Below are 19,076 nucleotides of genomic sequence, written 5' to 3'. Positions count from 1 at the left end.
TGCGCCCTATTGCGACAGCGCGCACACGACGAGGCGGGCGGCGGGCAGCTCTCCACGTCACCCCTCACCAGCCGCGGGTTGAGGCCGGGACAGAGCGCGGCCGCGGCAGTTCACGCTAGGGCAAGGGGAGGGGGGAATGGGAAAACGGCCACACCACCTGCGGGCCTCTCCCACTGCGGAGCGGAAACGCTCCCGCCGCCGCATGAGGCCTGCATCACCCGCCTCCGCCTCCTCCAAGCCGAGGGCGGGCGGGAGATTGCGCTGCGCAGGGCCGCGCCAGGCGCCGCCGCCACCACCTCAGCGCCACGGGCGGAGCCGTGCCTTCCCTCCGCCCCATGCCGCCCTCTCCGCCAATGAGCGGCGTCCACATGCCGCGGCGGCGAGAGGGGCCCGGGCGGCCCAGCTCCCGTAAGTTACATTAGAGCAGCCGCCGCCGGTGCGCGACTGGAGTGAGCGGGAGTCAGCGGCGAGCCCGGGCGAGGGGGGCGGGCGAGCCCAAGCCGTGACGGCGAGAGCGGCCTGGGCTGGCAAGGGGAGAATCGCGTTGCTAGAGAGAGGAGGGGGGCGGCAATTCTGACCGTTCCCGGCGGAGGCGAGGCGGATAGAGGGGCAACTGCGTTTTTTTCTTACCCCTTCGCCTCTGGAGGCGAGCGGAGTGAGGCGTGCCGTTATCGTCCTCTGCAGGGGCGGCTAGGAGCCCGGTGAGGCAACCGGAGAGGCCGTTCAGCCACCTGGACGCGGCCCATTCCCTCGCGGGCACCCGCCGCGCCCTGCAGCCGACTCGCGGAGCCCCCTGCACGCCCTCCCGCCGTTCCTGAGGCGACAGCATCTGCGGGGGCCCACGCCTCTCTCAACTGTTCGCCCGAGGCCCGGGGTCGCCTGAACCCCGCTGATCTCCGCCGGAGAGGCCGCGCGGCTCTATTAGAGGGCGTGTGGGGTGGGAGGGGGACGGGGGATTTATTTTTTTTTCTTCCTGTGACTTTCCTTTTTTTTTTTTACCCTTTTTGTTTTCCCTTCCTTTAAAAGAATATTGAAAGATTTTTTTTTCTTCCCCTTCTGCCTTTTTCGGGAAGAGCGAGGCGTTAAGGTGGGCTCGGGGGCTCCTCTCTGTCACGGGAGGGGGTCTATGGTGATAGCACGGGGGTGGTGGAGGAGACAGCGAGGGGCTGAGGAGGGGGCTCGACGCCGCTGAGGAGGGAGAGGAGGAAGAAGAGGCGAGGCACCATTTGCTGCTCCCTGCCCCACCAGCCATGGAGAACGCACACACAAAGACTGTGGAGGAAGTTTTGGCTTATTTCGGCGTCAACGAAAGCACCGGACTCAGCCTGGAGCAAGTCAAGAAGCTGAAGGAGAAATGGGGCTCCAACGGTAGGTGAAGCGGCCCCTCGCCTCCCTGCGCTGCGGGGATGCTGTCGCTGGCAACTCGTCGTCTTCCTCCCTCTGTGCTCCCTTTTCCACCTCTGGCTCTTTTTCGCTCATCCTTTTCGAGGCCCTTTTTCAAGGCCTAACGTGTGTGTATTTGCAAAGCCGGCATCTCTTACAGGACCCGGAATAGGAGCGAGGGAGAGAAGATGGCTGACTTGAACTCCACCTCGTGGGTTTCTTTCATACCCCAACCTCACGGGGCTGCTTTGGAAAGGAGGATGTCACCTCCGTTTCCTTTCACCTTAACGGTGGGAAATCTTCCACTCTGAAATGAAGCTCAGTGGGTTGCTTGGTTGAGCTGTTTTTTGTCCGTCTTGACCTTCATTTCCCCGTGCTTTTTAGTGCCTTTCTGTCCCTTATTTTACATTCCTCTTTCGAGCCGGGGTACAGAATTCAGCCGATAAGATGTTGCTTTTTTAAAATCCTTACTGCTTGGCCTTTCTAGTCCCTCTTGAACTGCTATGCCATTGTGTAAAAATGAAAAACTATGAGAAGATTATACGGTGTTTTTTTTTTTTTTTTTTCTTAGCTTTAATACTGCTTTTGTACCTCTTAAATTGCTAAATCTAGTTGCAAGGAAATAAGAGCAGAAACAAGAAAATATCCTTAAAATGGAGAAAGGATTTTCAACTAAGTTTGGTTTGGGTGTTTGGTTTTAGTTTTTTTTTTTTTTTTAGTGACTGTGGAGGAAGATCTTTGTCAGCGTCTGAAAAGCATTTTGAGCCTTTGACCCTTTGTGTGCAGCAACAGCAGGAGTCCCACAGCTGGCTGGAGTGATGACTTGGCTGAATTACAACCCTTAGCACATTCCGGCTAACCTGTATGTTTTAAAATGCAAAACTATCGGGCCTGTTGAGATTCTTTAATGAAAGAGCAACCTCAATGGGGACTTTCAGTGTCAAATCCAACCCAGCTGAGCGTGCAGTTCAGGACCAATGTCTGGTGGATGCCTTATAATGCTCTAATCAGTTTCTTCAATGATTTCTTTTCTTTCACATGCTTCCTGGAAAAAATCTTCCACTGGCAGAGTTACCAGCTGAGGAAGGTAAGCATGTTCATGAGATCTTCTGCTAATTATTGCTGATAATGTTTTTTTTAAATGTGCATACTTAAGCAGCTTTGTTACATATTGCAGGAAAAACCTTGCTCGAGCTTGTGATTGAACAATTTGAAGACTTGCTAGTTAGAATTTTGTTGCTGGCAGCTTGCATATCTTTTGTAAGTATGTTCTATTTTAATTTCATAGGCTTCTGTATCACAAATGACACATATTCCAGTGTGTAAGAACTGTACATACTGAAGTTATCGTTTCCTAAAAGGTAGAAGTACAAGATGTGAAGTAAATGGCCATCCATTAATTAGTTGCCTTGCAAAAACACTACTGTATGCTGGAAAACAAAATCTCAGGGAATGTTTCATTGCATGAGTCATAAGTATGTAACTACACTACCCAGGTATCAAAGTGCTGCTCATTCAACCCAGTTTGCTTATTTAAGGTGGGATTTCCCAATGCTTATGTTGGCTTTGAAAACTAACCTTGAGTAAGTAAGTGTTTAACTGGACATTCCTCTTGCCTTTGAGTTAATTGTTATCAAGCTCAATGTATAATCATTGGAAGACATTTTTGGATACAGTGCAGACTGTAAATAGAATTTACATGGTGAATATTCCAGTTGCCTTTCCTTCCTGATAATAGTAAGGTGACAGTTGTTGCTTTTGACAGTGACAAGAATGATGACGGCTGTGATGGCACCATTGTTGACCAAATTTGGTAACTGACCTTTGAATAGTCTAGTCATTAAATGGACATCTTGCTTTGCATAGAGGATTAAAAACCAGGAACGCTTTTAGCTTAATTTTTTTCATTGTTTTGAAAGCATATTTAGGCAATATTTACGTAATGTGTAAAGGAAATTCTTGCTGAAAGCTGGAAAAATGAGCAAAGTCTCAGTATAGAGAGAAGTTGAAGGCTATTTATCTTGGGGAGCTGGGCAGCAAACAAAAATGTGCAGCGTGTTAAACTGTTTAGGTAGGAGTAAAAGACTTTGCCCTGGAGTTGTAGTTAACTACTTCAAAAAAAAAAAAGCTACAGCTCTTGGGGGGAGTGGAAACTGTGGTGACTTTTAGCTAAGGGCAAGCTAATTAGGATGGGTAGAGGAGAATGTCCTCTGAAGCTGTTCTGTTTGATGGGGGAAGGGTTGCCCTGTGGTGGCTGCTGCAGTAAGTGCTGTGTTGCTGATCTTCCACCAAGACAGGCTTCAGTTCTCCCTGTGCTGATCCTTTTCAAAGGGCTTTGGGTTGTGGTGTGTGTATACCCAGAAGTCATTGCTGAGCTATGATTGATTGGTGGCATTGATCTTGATTGTGGAGACAGATGTACTTTGCTCACTCTTCTGTTTCCTTAGGAAAATCAGAGTGGCTATGGAAAATTGAATAAACAGGTTGTTTATATCCCCCCCCTCTTCTTTGCCATTTTCTCCTTCTAGAGGGTGAAAAGGGTTTTTTTGTTCTTGAGAAGTCAGTAGTGCTTCATCTCATGAGATAAATGGCAGTACAGAAGTTTAACCTTCCATGCCATGGTACATCATTCGTTTTTCTTATAACCAAGTGAAAAATCAAATTCACCAAACTTGAATCTTTCATTGCTAAATCCAAAGTATGATATCAGACTATCAGAGATCATAGAACATACATTGCCAAGCCCTTGTTGAAAACTTGGTTAGTAACTGAATTCAGTTCCTTAATTTTTCTATATAATTGAGAGAAGACTATAGTCTAACGGAGTGTGGGATATATGAGTTCTCTGCTTCTGTGCAGCTGGCATGGTATCTCTATGACCTTGGGATACTGCTCTGCCTTTTCTGTCTCCCGTTAGAGTTACAGCTACCCACTATAAATTCATGTTAATAGTAGGGATTTTCTCTTTTTGATGAAATGTAAAAGAAAAAGTCTGGGTAATCTAGTTTTGGTGCTTTGAAAGTGCTTTGTGTTTATTTCTGGCTTTTTCCTTGCTCAAAAGGTGATCATCTGTTGTTTTTCTTAGGTTTTAACACTTCATTTTTTTATGAAAGCACATTAGAGACTTTTGTAGTAGCTGTAAAGAACTCTGAATATGTTGATATAAAGTCTGTATGGCTGCAATATTTGGGTGTTATTAGCATCCTCCTAAATTCTGGTGTCCTTTACTAGCTGTGCATCAATTAAAAAAAATAATTGAAAATTCAGGTATGACAGAATCTCAAGGTATACAGATCATTGCTTTGTTGTGGAAGCTTTTCTGGTGATTGTGATCATAAATCATGTTAGAATTTTACTATCATGACTGACTGTGCAGAAACAGCTATTTTTAATGTTGAGATCTGCTTTAGATGTTTGTGCATAAACATCCCCTCTTACATACGATAGAAACTGTGTTCAAAGTGCCTTTTGTGTCCTCTACTTCCACACTGTCTGTTAGGTATGTGTCAGTGGAAGAAATCAGACTAACAGCTGAATCTGTGTCAGCCTGGCTGATTGTAGGGGTCATATGCTATGGGTTTGTTGGCTGTAGATTTGATGTCCTAGATTCCAAGTCAGAACTGTTACAGATGTGCCTAGTTAGCAAAAGCCGTAAGTATGGCTTTGAGGAGAAACAATATAAATAATTTCTGATGGTGAGTAAGTAGATCTCTGTACAGGCTTTGACCTCGTCCTGGAGTTCTGTTGAATCTGAGAAGTCTGTGCAGAAGTGTATCTGTGGAGTGTATCAGCAGTTCAAGGGCCTTCATAGCCTGACTTTATAGGTGCAAGTAAGAGGGTGTTTAATTTTCAATGAACTATGTCTTTTAATTTCTGCTACTTTTGTAGCATGTACTCAGATCTACGGTATTCCCATAAAAGAACAGTTTTCTTTTCTGAAGCAATGACTATGACAAGTTGCGAGATGTTAACTGTGCATCTGATGGAGAATAATTCTTTGGTAAAGTATATGTGCTTTAAACAGTGATGTATGCTTAGCTGTGCAATCTTATCACACTTACAGTAAATTTTCTTCTACAAGACACAGCACAGACCATAAACTCTGCTCAGAACTTCACTGTTAATACAGCATCCCAAGAGCATTTCCCCCTTCCTTGTCCCAGTTACTTCCTTGATTCTGAAACTGTCTTAGAAGTGAATGTCCTGGGAATATTTTCTAATAGCAGATATCTGTGTTTAGTTTAAAACTCATAATTTACTCCAGAGATTATTATACCATGTAAATTAGCATGAGTATAACCTAGTATGTGTTAAAAGGTGAGCCATGTTATCCTTGGAGGAAGTAACATGCCAATAAAAATGCTGAAGGCTTTGCCCTGAAATCACCCAGAAACCTACCTGTTTAAGGGCAACAGCAGTGAGTATGTAGCAGAAGATAAGGACACCAGACTGTGACACTGACTTGCGTTTAGCTAAACTCAGATTACTCAAGACACCAGCTGATGAGTAGGGATGATAAAACTGTGAGAATTTATTGTCATTGTATTTTTCTTTGTAGAAATTAAACGTGTATATCTGTATGTTATGTGGTTTTTTTTTCCTTATTGCAACAGGAAAGTGTTGTGTTTACTTTCAGAAATAGGGAATAGCATACCTGTGTGCTTTCAATCTGCTAACCCAGTGAAATTCTTAATTTTGAACTTCAGTGGTCAAGACCCTTTGGGGTGTTTCGTGTTTTCCCTCCTCTCTCTCCTTGGGTAGCAAATATATCTCTAATAACGGAATGAGAATCATGAGGCTTTTCTTCACCATTTTATAGAATCAGTATAACAGGGAACAAGTATCAGGACTATTAAAATAATTGCTTAATTTTAAGCTAATATGTATTGAAAGGAGAAATCACTAAAACAGTTTTCTGAGCAGTAGTTAGTACTCTGCCCAAAATATACTAAATCTGAATTCACAGTATCCTGCAAGAATAAAACTCTTAAAAGCAGTCCATAGTTTTGCATAATCTGCTTTAATTACTCCAGAGTTTCTCTTTGTTAGGGTGAAATCTTACTCTCCCAGTTTGCTTCTGATTCTCTGTTGTCAAAACGAAAACCAAACAAAACCTGCTTAGGTTGCTGACAGCAAACTGTTTGCTTTTCCTCTGTTAGTGGTAAGTGGGTGCTGCCTGCTGAGCAACGGAATTCTGTCTTGAAGGTTCTATTCTTCAATTTTGTTTTGTTGCTTCATGATAAGTAGTCATCTGAGACAACTTGCCTCTGTAACCTACCCAACAATACAGAGATACCTTGTAGAAATGTAGAAAGCTGTAAGGATACTTCTGTTCCAGCTGTTTCCATTAGTAGTCACCTCATTGCTGGCTGACTTTTGCATTGTACCTTTGCCCTCTTTTTTTTTTTTTTTTTTCAAGTAGCAATGAAAACTAAGGGCTATTTGCCTGTCATTGTGTGTTTTTCAGCTTAGTCTCCTTCAAGTCAACTCTATTGGGCTTTGACTAAAATAGGCTTCTGCAACCTATAGCTTCAGCAACCCTAAAGCAAATATGCTGAATGAAAGTTGTGTTTTAAGCTTATGTTGGCTATTGATGAGACTTTTATGTCTTACTATTAGTTTCCTTTGTATTTTTAGTCTTGCATTTCTCCTGAGCAATTACCTTTCTCTTTTCCTAGTATTTCAAGCTTTATAAATACATGGTAACTTTACTTACTGACCATACTGCCTTGAACAGTACATTGGAGATCAATGACCTGGAAATTAAGCTGCTGTACATGTGATTCTTAGAAGTGATTAGGGCTGAAATATGGTGGGGTCCTTCTGAGTAGTATTCAGATAAAAGATCTCTCATTGTAAAGCTCTCTAGGGTCTTAAAATTGTACTAGTGGAAACTATTTGACAGGGACTCTGGATGCCTTGGACAAGAATTGTCTAGTCTCCACCAGGCTGCAGTATATCATCTGTTGTTACTAAACACACCTTGTATTCCTTGTTCTGTTTTCTCTGTTTCTTACTGTGGTTTTGTTTTCACTTTAGGCTACTACCAAATAATAAACCTGATCTGTTACAGCAGAACGTGTTGTGTATCACAAGTGTCCTAAAAAGAAGTGCTAATATATTGGTAGTCTGCTATAATAAAACCAAGAACTCAAATCATACTCTGTTTTTTCTAAGTCTATATTTACTAAAACATTCTGGAACTAGAGCTTAGATTGTGTGGGAACTTTATGGGAGAGAAATGTGTGTGGCTGACTTGCAGGATCAGCTAGATGGTTTGTTTAGTTTTGTCTAAAAAGCCAACAGTGAAGCTCTAAACCATCAGCCCTCTACTGTCAGGATCTCCAATCTGAGTTCATCTGCTCATTTTGAAATAATGTCTTACTGAAAGAAAAGATTCCTTGGAAACCTAAATTTGGTTCTTCTTGATAAACTTGGATCTTGCTGTCATTGTTTTCTTTACCTCTTAAAGTTGCAGATTTCTCAGTGTTACTTTACAACGCATGTAATCTGCAACCTGAAAAGAATATGGTTTAGCATTGTGTAAAGCAGATGTTTTTTTCCAGTTAACCTTGTAGGTGCCTTCTCTGTTAAGAATGTCACAAAATGATTGAATTTACTTGCTTTGTTGGAAAAAAAATGGGCTTTACAGAATTCCAATAAAGAGGGAAGAAACAGATAGTAAGCAGCTTTTCTGGTGAAGACTACAGTGTAGATCTGTATGACTGTTCCAGCAGATCAAATGCCAGAAGTTGTTACTGGGAATTGGAGATTAGTGGTGTGGGAAGAGGGAAGAAATACCAAGATGTAGAGAGTGTAAGAGATCCTAACAAAATCTGTTCTCCAGAGGGATTACACAGACCCTCAAAATGTTGTTTTGCCAGTTGGAACATTTCTGTCTTAATCATAACCTAGATCTTAAAAGTTTATTCTTTTGCAATAAAAATTTGTTGCATTGGATTTGCTTGACAGTCTGTTTTCTGCTTGAGGCTTTCATGCTGCTGCTCCTTCCTTTTAACATCCTGGAGTGTTTCACAATTGAGCAATAGCTCTGAGCAGCATGTTGGTGGAATTACGGCGCTTGCTTTAGTAACGGTTTGCTCACTGCAGTCCTTGAGTGATTCAGAGTGCTGTTGCCTGACTACCAGCCCTAATTATCTCAACACGTTGTTCCTATTTACTGTCGCTTTCCAGGCTTCCTGTTGTTCAAAATTTTGATGAAAAAGCTCTTCCTCTCTGGTCATGTTAGCTTGACTTCAGTAACTATGGAACTCTACAGAGGCCCTGACACAAACCCATTTGAGTCAAGTGAATGGCAGGAGCCTAAAACTAGAGTGTAATTCTAAAGCAAATTAATTAAAATCAAATCTGTGTGGAGCCTCTTATTCAAGTGCACAAGTTGATAAGGCTTTTTAAAATCCAATTCTAGGTTTTATCAGCTACTCAGCATAAGGTATAACTACACAATTCACTTAGATGCCTCAATAAGGCTTTGCTTGTATTTAAATTAGATGCTTATTTTTCATATCTCACTGAAAACTTGTAAAACTGTCTAAGTTATTGGTAAAGAACAATTAGATTGGTTAAAACTCAGGTTCTCTCAAAGTTCTAATATTCTGTACAATGAAAGTAATTTGCATCCTCTTTTGGACAGCAATGACAGAAGTTTTTTAAACTTTGTACTGCCATAGCTGTTGTCACAACTTCTGCTTTCATTTGTGAAGCCAAAGTAGCAATCTGTTTCCCAAATAAATAGCTTGCTCCTTTAACAGACAAGCAGCCTTGGGAATGACCTTTGTACTGCTTCAGTAAAGATCATTTTCCTCCTTTTCCATTGCAAATTGCCAACTCATTCATGAACTACAGAACTACACCTTGGAAGATTGAGAGATTTCCAGAATTGCTCAAATCTAAACAGTTAAACCTCATGTTGAAATTTACTTGGTCTTCTGTTTGCAAGGTGTCTTCTGTAAAGCAGTAATTTAAATCATTGTTTCTCTCTTACAGGTCCTGGCCTGGTTTGAAGAAGGTGAAGAAACTATCACAGCATTTGTAGAGCCTTTTGTAATCTTACTTATATTAGTAGCCAATGCAATTGTAGGAGTGTGGCAGGTATGCAATTATTTTTACAACATCAAATCTCAAATGTTTTGGGTTTTTTTGGTTTAAGAGGAATGGTTGTGCAGTGTAGTGTCAGGTGCTTCATTCAGTGCAAGTAAAACATGTTGCTAACTTTAGATTCCTGTGAGTCAACATACCATAAAACTTCTGGACAGAGAAAGCATTGACTTGAAGGTGAAATCAAAGCTTCAGAAGTATTGCCAAAGAGGCAAAGTACCTATCAGTGTTTGGTCACACACAGGTGAACACATGAACTAGACAGTGCAGAATGAGAGGCTGAATTCAGGGAACAGATCAAATATTGCATAGCTAAGAATCACTTGGATGAGCTTGAAAAAAAGGATTTGTCCTGACTAAGGAACAAAGGATGGAACACTTGTAATCTAGTTCCTCTTCTGCTTCATCTTGAGTCAAATGCTGTGTTTTAGAATCTATATTAATACATCCAATGCAGTATTAATTCTTTCTATTCAATTACTGTAATACCTATTGAGTGTACATCTAAAGGCTCCTGTCTGTCAAAAGGCAGAGGTTTCTTCTGAGTACACCTAAATGCCATGACAATTTTCCTACATTGTCAGCTGTGAGATGAAATAGATGGCCTTTTATAAATCCTGTCAGCAGTAACATTCTAACACGTGATGCTGAAACAAAATTATTCGTATCACTTTTGCATCCTAATTTGATCATTTCAGACAGGGCATTGCTTTAGTAATTTTTCTAGGGTTTTACAGTAATTTTTTTCTAAGTTTGGGGGGAGTTGTGTGGTTTTTTGTTTGCTTTTTTTAAGGGATGATGTTAATGCAACATAATTAAATGCTATCTTAGCATCCTGACTTTCATGCTTTAAAAAATAAAAGCAAATCTGTCCAGGACAACAACAAGACTTAAGAGGAAGAGCCTTGTTAACAGGTTAAAACATGTTAGAGGAGGAGCCTACACCCCGGAAGCCACAAGAAGTGGCATTTAGTGGTGTTGCTGCACATTCCTGCTCTCTGCTTTGTATTAGCCTAAGTAAGCTAACTGAAGACTAACTCTCAAAATTCAGTTCTTAGCAGTACCCAGCTTTCTGCACAACTGCTAGAGCTTGTATGGAGGGAAGAGGGAATGTCAATCACAGGATGACAGCACTGCCTTCTTAAGTGTCACCATTTATTCAAATCTTCATAAAGCAATTGTGCATGAATCAGTCTTTAATTTGAAACTTTGACTTACAATTCTGCATATAGTAATTTTAAGCATGAAATGTAAGGCAAAGCTGTATAGTTTGATTATCTTCTGTCACTGTGTGCAAAGAATACTCATACATATATATATGTATTTGTGCAGTGAACTTAATTGTGAAATAGGGTAGCTGTACAGATGAGGTGACTCATTCTCGTCTTTTAATGGGCATGGAAAATAAGTCACAGCAGGTAATCTCCACCCATAAATGTATCTGTTTCTACAGGTACGGTAGGATTTGAGCAACTGAGTTATTGTTGTAACTCTTCAACCTTTCCTGTCACATGTGTTTTTCCATAAGTGCCATCTGCTAGTACTTCAGTGGTTGGGAAGATAGTCTGACTACCGTAACTTCAAGTAAACTGGGAACAAAAAGATGCAGTCTTAACACAAAGCTGGCTGTCCTACCTGAATCATCTTTAATTCTTCCTTATTTCTCTTTTTTGAAGGAAAAATTCTGTTTAACCTTTCTTTCACACATCTAAGTTTTTGCCTAATGTTAACTCCTAGCTGGCCCAGTGAGGGGAAATACCAGCCACTGAGCCATGCTAGGTAAATCTTATTCCTTCAATGTGGCTTTGGTAATGCTATTTTACAGTTGCATTGTTATGTGGCAGTACCTCAACCTTTGAATTTCTGAAGATTAGATTTGTTCTTTGATACATGCAGGGGAGGTGGTTTTTTTTGTTTTTTTTTTTTACTCTGTTCCTCAGTAGCTTTGCTCTTAGAAAGAAAGGCTGGTATATATTTAAAAGGCAGACATTCTTAAAACCATGTGCACCCTTAGCATTATCTGTAATCATAAGAACTGTATGGCGTTTGTACTTGTCAATAGGCTGGAAAATGAAAAATAAGTTACTTCAAGAGCTAGACAAGGAACACTGATAAGCTGTTGGTTTCTTATGTGGTCCTTTATCTAGGTGGCATCACAATATTGATACCAATCTCAGGTATTGCTTAGCTGAGAGAGCTGCATTTGGGATAGGAAAGTCATTGTGTTAGGTTAGTGGAAATAAAAGGTTGGCATGTGTGGGGATTCATCAAAGCTTAAGCTGATAAAAGACCATGTAGAAGTTTTTATTCTGTATGTTTTAATTTCATGTTAGTGTGACTTTATTTGCTGAAACAAAGTTGCTTATACACTGTTTGAGCTTTGTCTCTACTTGACCCTTGATTTCTATCATTAAGTGAAACTCATTCCACTTCAATCTGAATCTAAGTAGCTCCAGCTGGTAAGGTATAGCTGAGACAACTCTATACCATGCGTAATTGTGCTTAATGCTGCTTTCTGTCTCAAAAAGCATCCATATGTTACATAGAATACTGTGCATGGCCTCTCCAAGACACGATGGATATTCTTGATGGGAAATGATGCAGGGTGTAAATAAACAACTTCTAGGTTCTAAGTACCTGCTAATACCTGAACTACATTGTGATTTCCGGTCAGCAGCCTCATATGGGATGGGATCATGTAATTTTTCTGTATTAATAAATGTAGCTGAGCTAAGTCAGTAGTATTCATGTAGATAATGATTTGAAAAATCAGGTCTGACATAATTTATTTTTCCTTGAACTTTAAAAATTGCATAATTTTGCTGTCTTTTTAGGAAAGAAATGCTGAAAATGCTATTGAAGCACTTAAAGAATATGAACCAGAAATGGGCAAAGTGTATCGACAAGACCGGAAGAGTGTACAGAGGATTAAAGCAAGAGACATTGTCCCTGGTGACATTGTAGAAGTGGCAGGTAAGGCTCAATTATATAGTACATACATGTATTGTGAAATTGTTGTGGGGGCCTTGTCTTAATGATTTATGACCCTAGGGGGACTTTTCAAAGACCTAAGTATATGCTTTACTTGCAAACAATCTTGCTTCTGTTCATCTGTAATTACCTTAAATGTGCGTTTGCACTGAGGGGATTGTTTTCTGAGTGGCTGGTTAGTTTAATTGGTAGGTCTAAACACAAAGCATCTTAATTGGACTTACCGGTTTTAACACTTGTCACAACTCTAAAATTTTATTTTCTAAACTGGGTTCAACACAGGGGTATCAGTGCCTTTCAGCTTCTCACAAATGTCTTCCTTTGTGCTCTCAGCTAGTATGACCAGCATGTGACATCGTTGTTTTCTCATCTTTCATTATTTTTCATTGCTGCTTTTGCCTGTTGCTCTTTAGGAGTCTGCAAATAGATAAGTATAAAAAGCAGAGCTTCCTGTTCCTCCAGTGGAAGCGTTTGAAGTATTAGTCTTTAAAGACTGGACTTTTGCCTCAAGCTTTCTAATAACGTGGATTTGCCTTAAGAGGTGTATCTTTATTTGGAAGGAGTGCAAAATTCCAGAAGCATCGTATCAATCCAGCTAAAACTTTTAATTTTGGTAATAATGCTGTACTAATAACTTTCTCTGAGCTGTACTTGTCAGTGACTTTAGTGTTTCCTATTCCTTCCCAGATAAAACTAGGTGGTTCTTGTTTGGTGTCAGGAATGATGATGTACTTGTGTTTTGTAGGTCATTTTCAACTGTTAACTATGTGATTATTCCTTTGAGAGCAGTTTAGGGTGTACATCAAACTTTCTGTTAGTGTCACTTTGCTTTTAGAGGTGGTAGCTGTCTCAGGAGGAGATAAATATATACCCTTAAACTTGACTAGCCTATTTTAATTAGCAGGCAGAGAGGGTATGCACTCAAAATGAAGTGAGTGTTGGCTGTCTGCCCAGCTTTCATTCCTTGAGAAACTTTAACATTTGCTGAGCCGTGTCTCAAGCCTGTTCTATGCATAGGATGATTCAGCTACAGCAGCCCTAGCTGGGGTAACTTGGAGGATGAAGTTCCTGAGGGCTGAAGCTAATTGCCTCTTAGCATCTGCTGGTGAAGAACAAGTACAAATATGAAGTGCTGAGAGGTGAAATGAACGGTGAATTATGATACCTTGTCACTTAACTCTGCTGTTTTGACTCCCTGTTACTGACTGTACAATCAAATCCCTGGCCTGCAATGAGATTTTTGTTCTGGCAGCTGATGTTTTCTGTGTCCTTTTGAGGGAAACAGAACTATATATACTAGATTCTGCAGTACATGTCTAGTCCAAATCTTTATCCTGTTTTTTAAATGTCAGCAATAGAATGATAGTTTGGAATCTGTTTATGTTGTGGGAATACCTTGTGGTTGTGTTTTTTGGTACTTGAAAGCAGTACTGGTGGTATTGGAAGTTGATGACTACGTATTTTGTACTGTTTTGGGATATCTCACTGAGGAAAAATGCTGGGTTTTGCTGCTTTGCCAGGTGTGTGGAGCACATCAAATTTTCTGCTTGATTCTTTGAGATTTCAGTAGAGGTAGAGACTGAATTTTCATCCTACAGAAAGACAAAGCTAAATTTGCATGTGAAACACCCTGGGGTGTGTTGAGAGCTTTTACTCCTTGCTGTATATTGTCAGTATCAATAAAATAAATTATTTGTGTCATGTCTTTAAACAGTCTGTGTCTGAAGGACAGAAATTAATTGAAGTGCTGTCTAGCTTTCTTGAACAAGCATAATACCGTATTTTTCATAGGGTTACTGTTGAATTGCTTAAAAATCTGCTTGTAGAACAGTGTCTGACAGTCCAATGTGTTGAACTGGTTGGTTGTTTGCTTTCTATTTAAAAAGGACATGCTTAAACTAGTATATTTGTGTGGAAAACCAAAAATTGTCCAACTTCTGTAACTTAAGATAGGTAATATAGCATGTTGACTGACTGTAGAAGCTCATACTGGTTAAAATACTCAAACTGGTGTGTGCAGCAGTCCCAAGGTAGTCTTAAGCACTCATCATGTTATTAAATTAGCAAATATAATCAACTATGATTTCAAGTGAAGATGACTAAGTGTAAATCATGTGGATGTTTAATACAGAACTAAGTGTTTCAGTGAAATAAGAACTCTGATACTGAAACAAATTCTAACTTGTAGATAGACAATGATGAAATTTTAATTGTAATCAAACCGGGAAAAGACACTGAGGCAGTAGAGAAGAGCAATACACCCTGTACCAGCGTTGGTGTCAAGAGCTGGAGGTGAGAGAGACTGTGTGCATGCCCTTGCCTCTAGCATATGAGCACTGTGATGGCCTTTGACATGGTGTTTGCAAAAAGATGACCATGTAGGGAAGTGACAGAGCACTTCATGCTAGGATACATATCTGGGTATGGAATTCTGGGCAAAGTGCCAATGACATTTGTGTGTCCAGACAAATATCTTTGAACCAAGTGGCATAAATAGCCAGGTGGTGGGTTTCTCCCCTATGCTGATACCTAATTTTGAACAACTTTCTACAGGTCTTCCATTATGAAATAGCTGTATTTAACAAAGCTGTTACAGCATTAAATTGAAGTAGCTATATGTGAATCTGATGCATAGATAGCTCTTTGTGGTAGGAATTGGTAGATGGGTATTGCAACTAGGGAAAAGGGGGGAATATACTTGCCTCTTTACCTTTCCAGTGAATAATTAGCATTGAACCATTTCCAAAATAATTCTATATTTTCAGTAGTTTTGAACCTTTTAAAAACAACCTGTGTGGCTTCGCCTAACCCAAAGACATTGCAATGATGGTTTATGCTACTAGTTTTTATTTGGTCTCCATAGGTTACTTGCAGGTTTTGACTGTGTTCATTATATAGATTGTTCAGTTTACTTCATCTAAAATAAAGCTCTGGAAAGATGGGTTCTTTAATTGATCTGTCAACAGAGGAAACAGATGTTGGTTTATTTGACTTGCAGTAACAGGGAAAAGAACAGGTCTGCATAGTCACCTTGCCATAAATACGGAATAACCTGAATTAGACTATCCCTTAATTTGTAGATAACCTGCTGTTTTACGTGGCTTCTGGGAATCATCATGCATAGAGATACTGCACAACTCTTGATGAGCAATTACTGGTCCTTATGTCTAGTAGCTACAAATTCAACATTAAAAGCTACACTAAAATTTTGTAGGTGTATTAGCAGACACTAAATCTGATCAGAGACTGTGCAGAAATAAATTCCTTAACTGTATATGTTAGGAAGACTTTCTTCCATGTCCACTTAAGCAGAGATGGTGAAAAGGATACTTCACAATTACCGGGAGTTTTTTGGGGTGAAGTTGGGGTGACAGGTTTGGAATGTATGCTTTTAATTTGTTTGCAGACCTCTGTGGGCATAGTTCTCAGAACTGTCGTGTATGAGGGTTACTAAGCTACACTGTTTGTTTCTTACAATTGATGAACTGAAAAAAATCCAGATGCTGTCCTCAAATGGCTTTTCAGTTGACCTGTCTTAAAATGGATTATCTTGTGCTATAAAAGCTTAGGTTTATAGGAGGATGCACTCTAAATTTGTAACTAGTGGCTATCATAATAGATTAAAGGTGCCCTTTATTTCAGCTGAGTTTTCATTTGTCTTGGTTAAAATGACACTTTAAAGAGAAACTTAAACCCAGAGTTCTTAGTTCTTAGAAGTTTTGTACAAAGTCTAGTCTGACAAATTGGGATAAACTGATTGCAAATAATTTATTTTTAATGAAGCACATTGGAGAACAGAAATTAATTTTGTTCACTTTTGTGGTATTTTTGTCTCAAATATTCTATTGTAGATACAGCTTCTCTGGGTTCTTGTAGTTTATTAAATGCATGTTCATTAGTTGCAATCTGTAAGTGACCAAACTGCAGTCACAGTTGTTCCTCTTTTCCATGAAGTGCTGAATGGTGTTTCTTGTCATCCATTATTGTATCTGTAAGTACTCAACAGCTTAAATACACACAGAGGTCCCAGAAATTGTTGCTTATTAAATTAGTCTGTACTCCAGAAGACTTCGGTTTGAGTTTATACCTGACATAGAATATGCAAGAACTACATTCTGAGACTTCTAACTGTAGAGCACTTGTAAGACTTCTCCTGGACTACAGATAACTTTAGGGAGAGAGACATTTTGGAGGGAGGAAGATTGGGAAGGAAGTTTCTTAGAGGTGAATTACATCAAACTCTAGTGTGGTTGTGAAGAGCTACAAGTCATGAGGTTTAGGGTGACAGGTTGGACTCGATGATCTTTGAGGTCTCTTCCAGCCTTCCTGATTCTATGATTCTAAGTTCTCCATAAGCAGCAAACATGGATGTTGCAGATGTTGTTGCAAAATGTCTAGGTCCTTGTGTTTGTGTTATGTTGTGGTTTGTTTTTTTTTTTTTTAAAAAAGACAGAGAGCAAATAATTTGATTTGGTTTTTAAAGGTTTTTCTTTGTCCATAAAGTACTGCTTTTGAACCAGAAAGAGTATGGGAGCAAGATCAGTGGTTAATAAATAGTAGCGCATAAATCTGTGAGCTTCAGTGAGAGTTATGTCACATCAGAGGCAGCTTTGAAATAGACATAGGCAGTCCAAACTCTGTTCCATACTCCACTGAAATCTGGAGTCCTGTGAAGTTCAAGTCAGGGCACAGCCTAAACTTGTGTTGATTTCAACACACTTTTGAAAACTTAGGAAACATGGCTCTGATTTTTTTTTTTTTTCCCCCAGTTCTTGTGGCATTTTCTTCCATAGTTGCCAAACTATTAAGTAAAAATAGTGAAAGTAATTCTATTTTAATTGTTTGAATTCAGAACATATCTGATGTTCTATACTTTGATTAGAACTGACATTGCAGCGGGGTTTTATTAGAAGCACAAATAGTACTGAACAGAATGCTTGAACATTAAGATAATGTTCTGTTAATACCGTATCACTCTGGCAAAGCAAGCGTTTTTGAAGCTAAAGAAAACTTACATTTGGAGCTATCCTGCATTTCCAGAATTCTTACTGTTTGTTCTTGTGTTAACCAAAGGCAGCCTAACTGGAAACAGGATTTTAGCTTTGTTATGAAGCTATCGTTGTTTTCTACCTGATCTATCAATAGTTGAAGCTTAACTTACCAACTTGCTCTTTCTGCTATTAGATACTTTCATAGGCTGATCACAAGAGTTTTCCATCTAGAAGACAGTGATAGAAATAAATACATTGTTTTAAAGCTAGGTAAATTCAGATTAGAAAGAAGTGCAAGCTTCAGGCAGGGTACCAGTTCCTGTCCACTGGCACAAGTTGTGTTCTGGTGCCCTCTGGATGCTTTTACAGAATGAGAAATAAAATAGAAAATTAAAACAAAAATATTTCAATAAATTGAAATCCTATGTACTGTTTAGTACAGTATTTAGATTTTGCTCAATATAACCTGCAGTTTTCATCTTAAAATACTTTGCTCCCAGAAAGCTAAACTTTTTCTGTCTCTTTGAGTGTCATTGATAAGAATGCTGTTTGTGTAAGTGGGGGGGTTTGAGGTTTTTTTTTTTTAAACTTCTAACAGTTCTTACGATTATCATACTTACGTATGCACTGCACAGTCAGCTCCTTGGATATTTTCTGTCTGTCCAGAATGCAGACTGGCATATGATGGAGGGGGCTGTTTCATAAACCTTGCCTGGAAATGAGTGTATGCAAATGTATTGTTTTGTCACCTTTGTGAACGTTACTAGTATGGTTAAAAGTGAGCAGACTAGTGTTATTATAATCTTTCTTGTATTGGAAAATAAATAATCTTGCTGGTTTGGAGTGGAAATTCAGGCTGAAAAATGTTTCATAGTCACTTATGGCCTTTTATAAAAGTGTAAGTGGACTCAATCTTCCTGGTTGGTAGAGCTGCTGATTTTTGGTAGCATTTTATTATACCCTGTACAGGAAGCGTTAAATACTTAAAACCTGTTACTACGGAAGACAAATGAAGTTTCTGATGGTGTAAGGAAATCAAGCACAATAGGAAGACTAGATTGTATGCATGCAAGAAGCGAAGAGGAGCTAAACTGAGCTCATGTTAAGGAAGTTTAATATAAAATCCAATTGTGTTGCAACAGCTATAATTCTAAATAGAGGCTGGCCATGCTGTTCTCATGTAAGTTTTAACTATTACTCTTCCCCAGCAAAAAAGTAGTTGGCTTTGCTTGATTAAAGGATGTAGCATCCCATATTTATTATTTTAAGGCTTCTCATTTTAATTTGTAATTCTTAGGATGATACCCATAGTTCATATGAAGAAGTTTCAGTTGCCTCAGCTTGTTAGTAAATATTCACATGGTGGTTTGTCCTCCAGTTAGAGGAGAAGATACTTATTTTGGGGCAAGAGAGGGGACTTTGGAGTAACTGATTCATAGAGGCTAAAGATCTCATCAGGAAATGTGGTTTAAGTAGCTGTTCCTATAGTGTGTAATGTTGACAGTTAAAATAATTGCTAATGTTTGACAGTTTGTGGCAAAAGAACTAATACTTATTCTGTTTCCCTTTTGATGGTAAAAACTCATACATAGT

General features: G+C 39.6%; 1 protein-coding gene across 2 annotated transcripts in view; it reads left to right on the top strand.

The window, feature by feature from the left end:
- Positions 1-1,250: 1,250 nt before the first annotated feature.
- Positions 1,251-19,076, top strand: part of ATP2A2 (ATPase sarcoplasmic/endoplasmic reticulum Ca2+ transporting 2) — a 39,538-nt gene continuing 21,712 nt past the window's right edge. The window contains exons 1-5 of one of the 2 annotated variants that reach the window (XM_054392811.1): positions 1,251-1,368; positions 2,453-2,470; positions 2,561-2,643; positions 9,391-9,495; positions 12,336-12,474. In XM_054392811.1, the coding sequence (XP_054248786.1) occupies positions 1,251-1,368; positions 2,453-2,470; positions 2,561-2,643; positions 9,391-9,495; positions 12,336-12,474 (463 nt within the window). The remainder of the gene's footprint in view (positions 1,369-2,452; positions 2,471-2,560; positions 2,644-9,390; positions 9,496-12,335; positions 12,475-19,076) is intronic. The other variant, XM_054392812.1, reaches the window with a different exon arrangement.

The sequence above is a fragment of the Indicator indicator genome, chromosome 26, assembly GCF_027791375.1.
Source record: "Indicator indicator isolate 239-I01 chromosome 26, UM_Iind_1.1, whole genome shotgun sequence".
Taxonomy (NCBI): Eukaryota; Metazoa; Chordata; class Aves; order Piciformes; family Indicatoridae; genus Indicator; species Indicator indicator.
The sequence above is the reverse complement of the archived record's forward strand: the minus strand, read 5'-3'. Positions and strand labels throughout refer to the sequence as shown.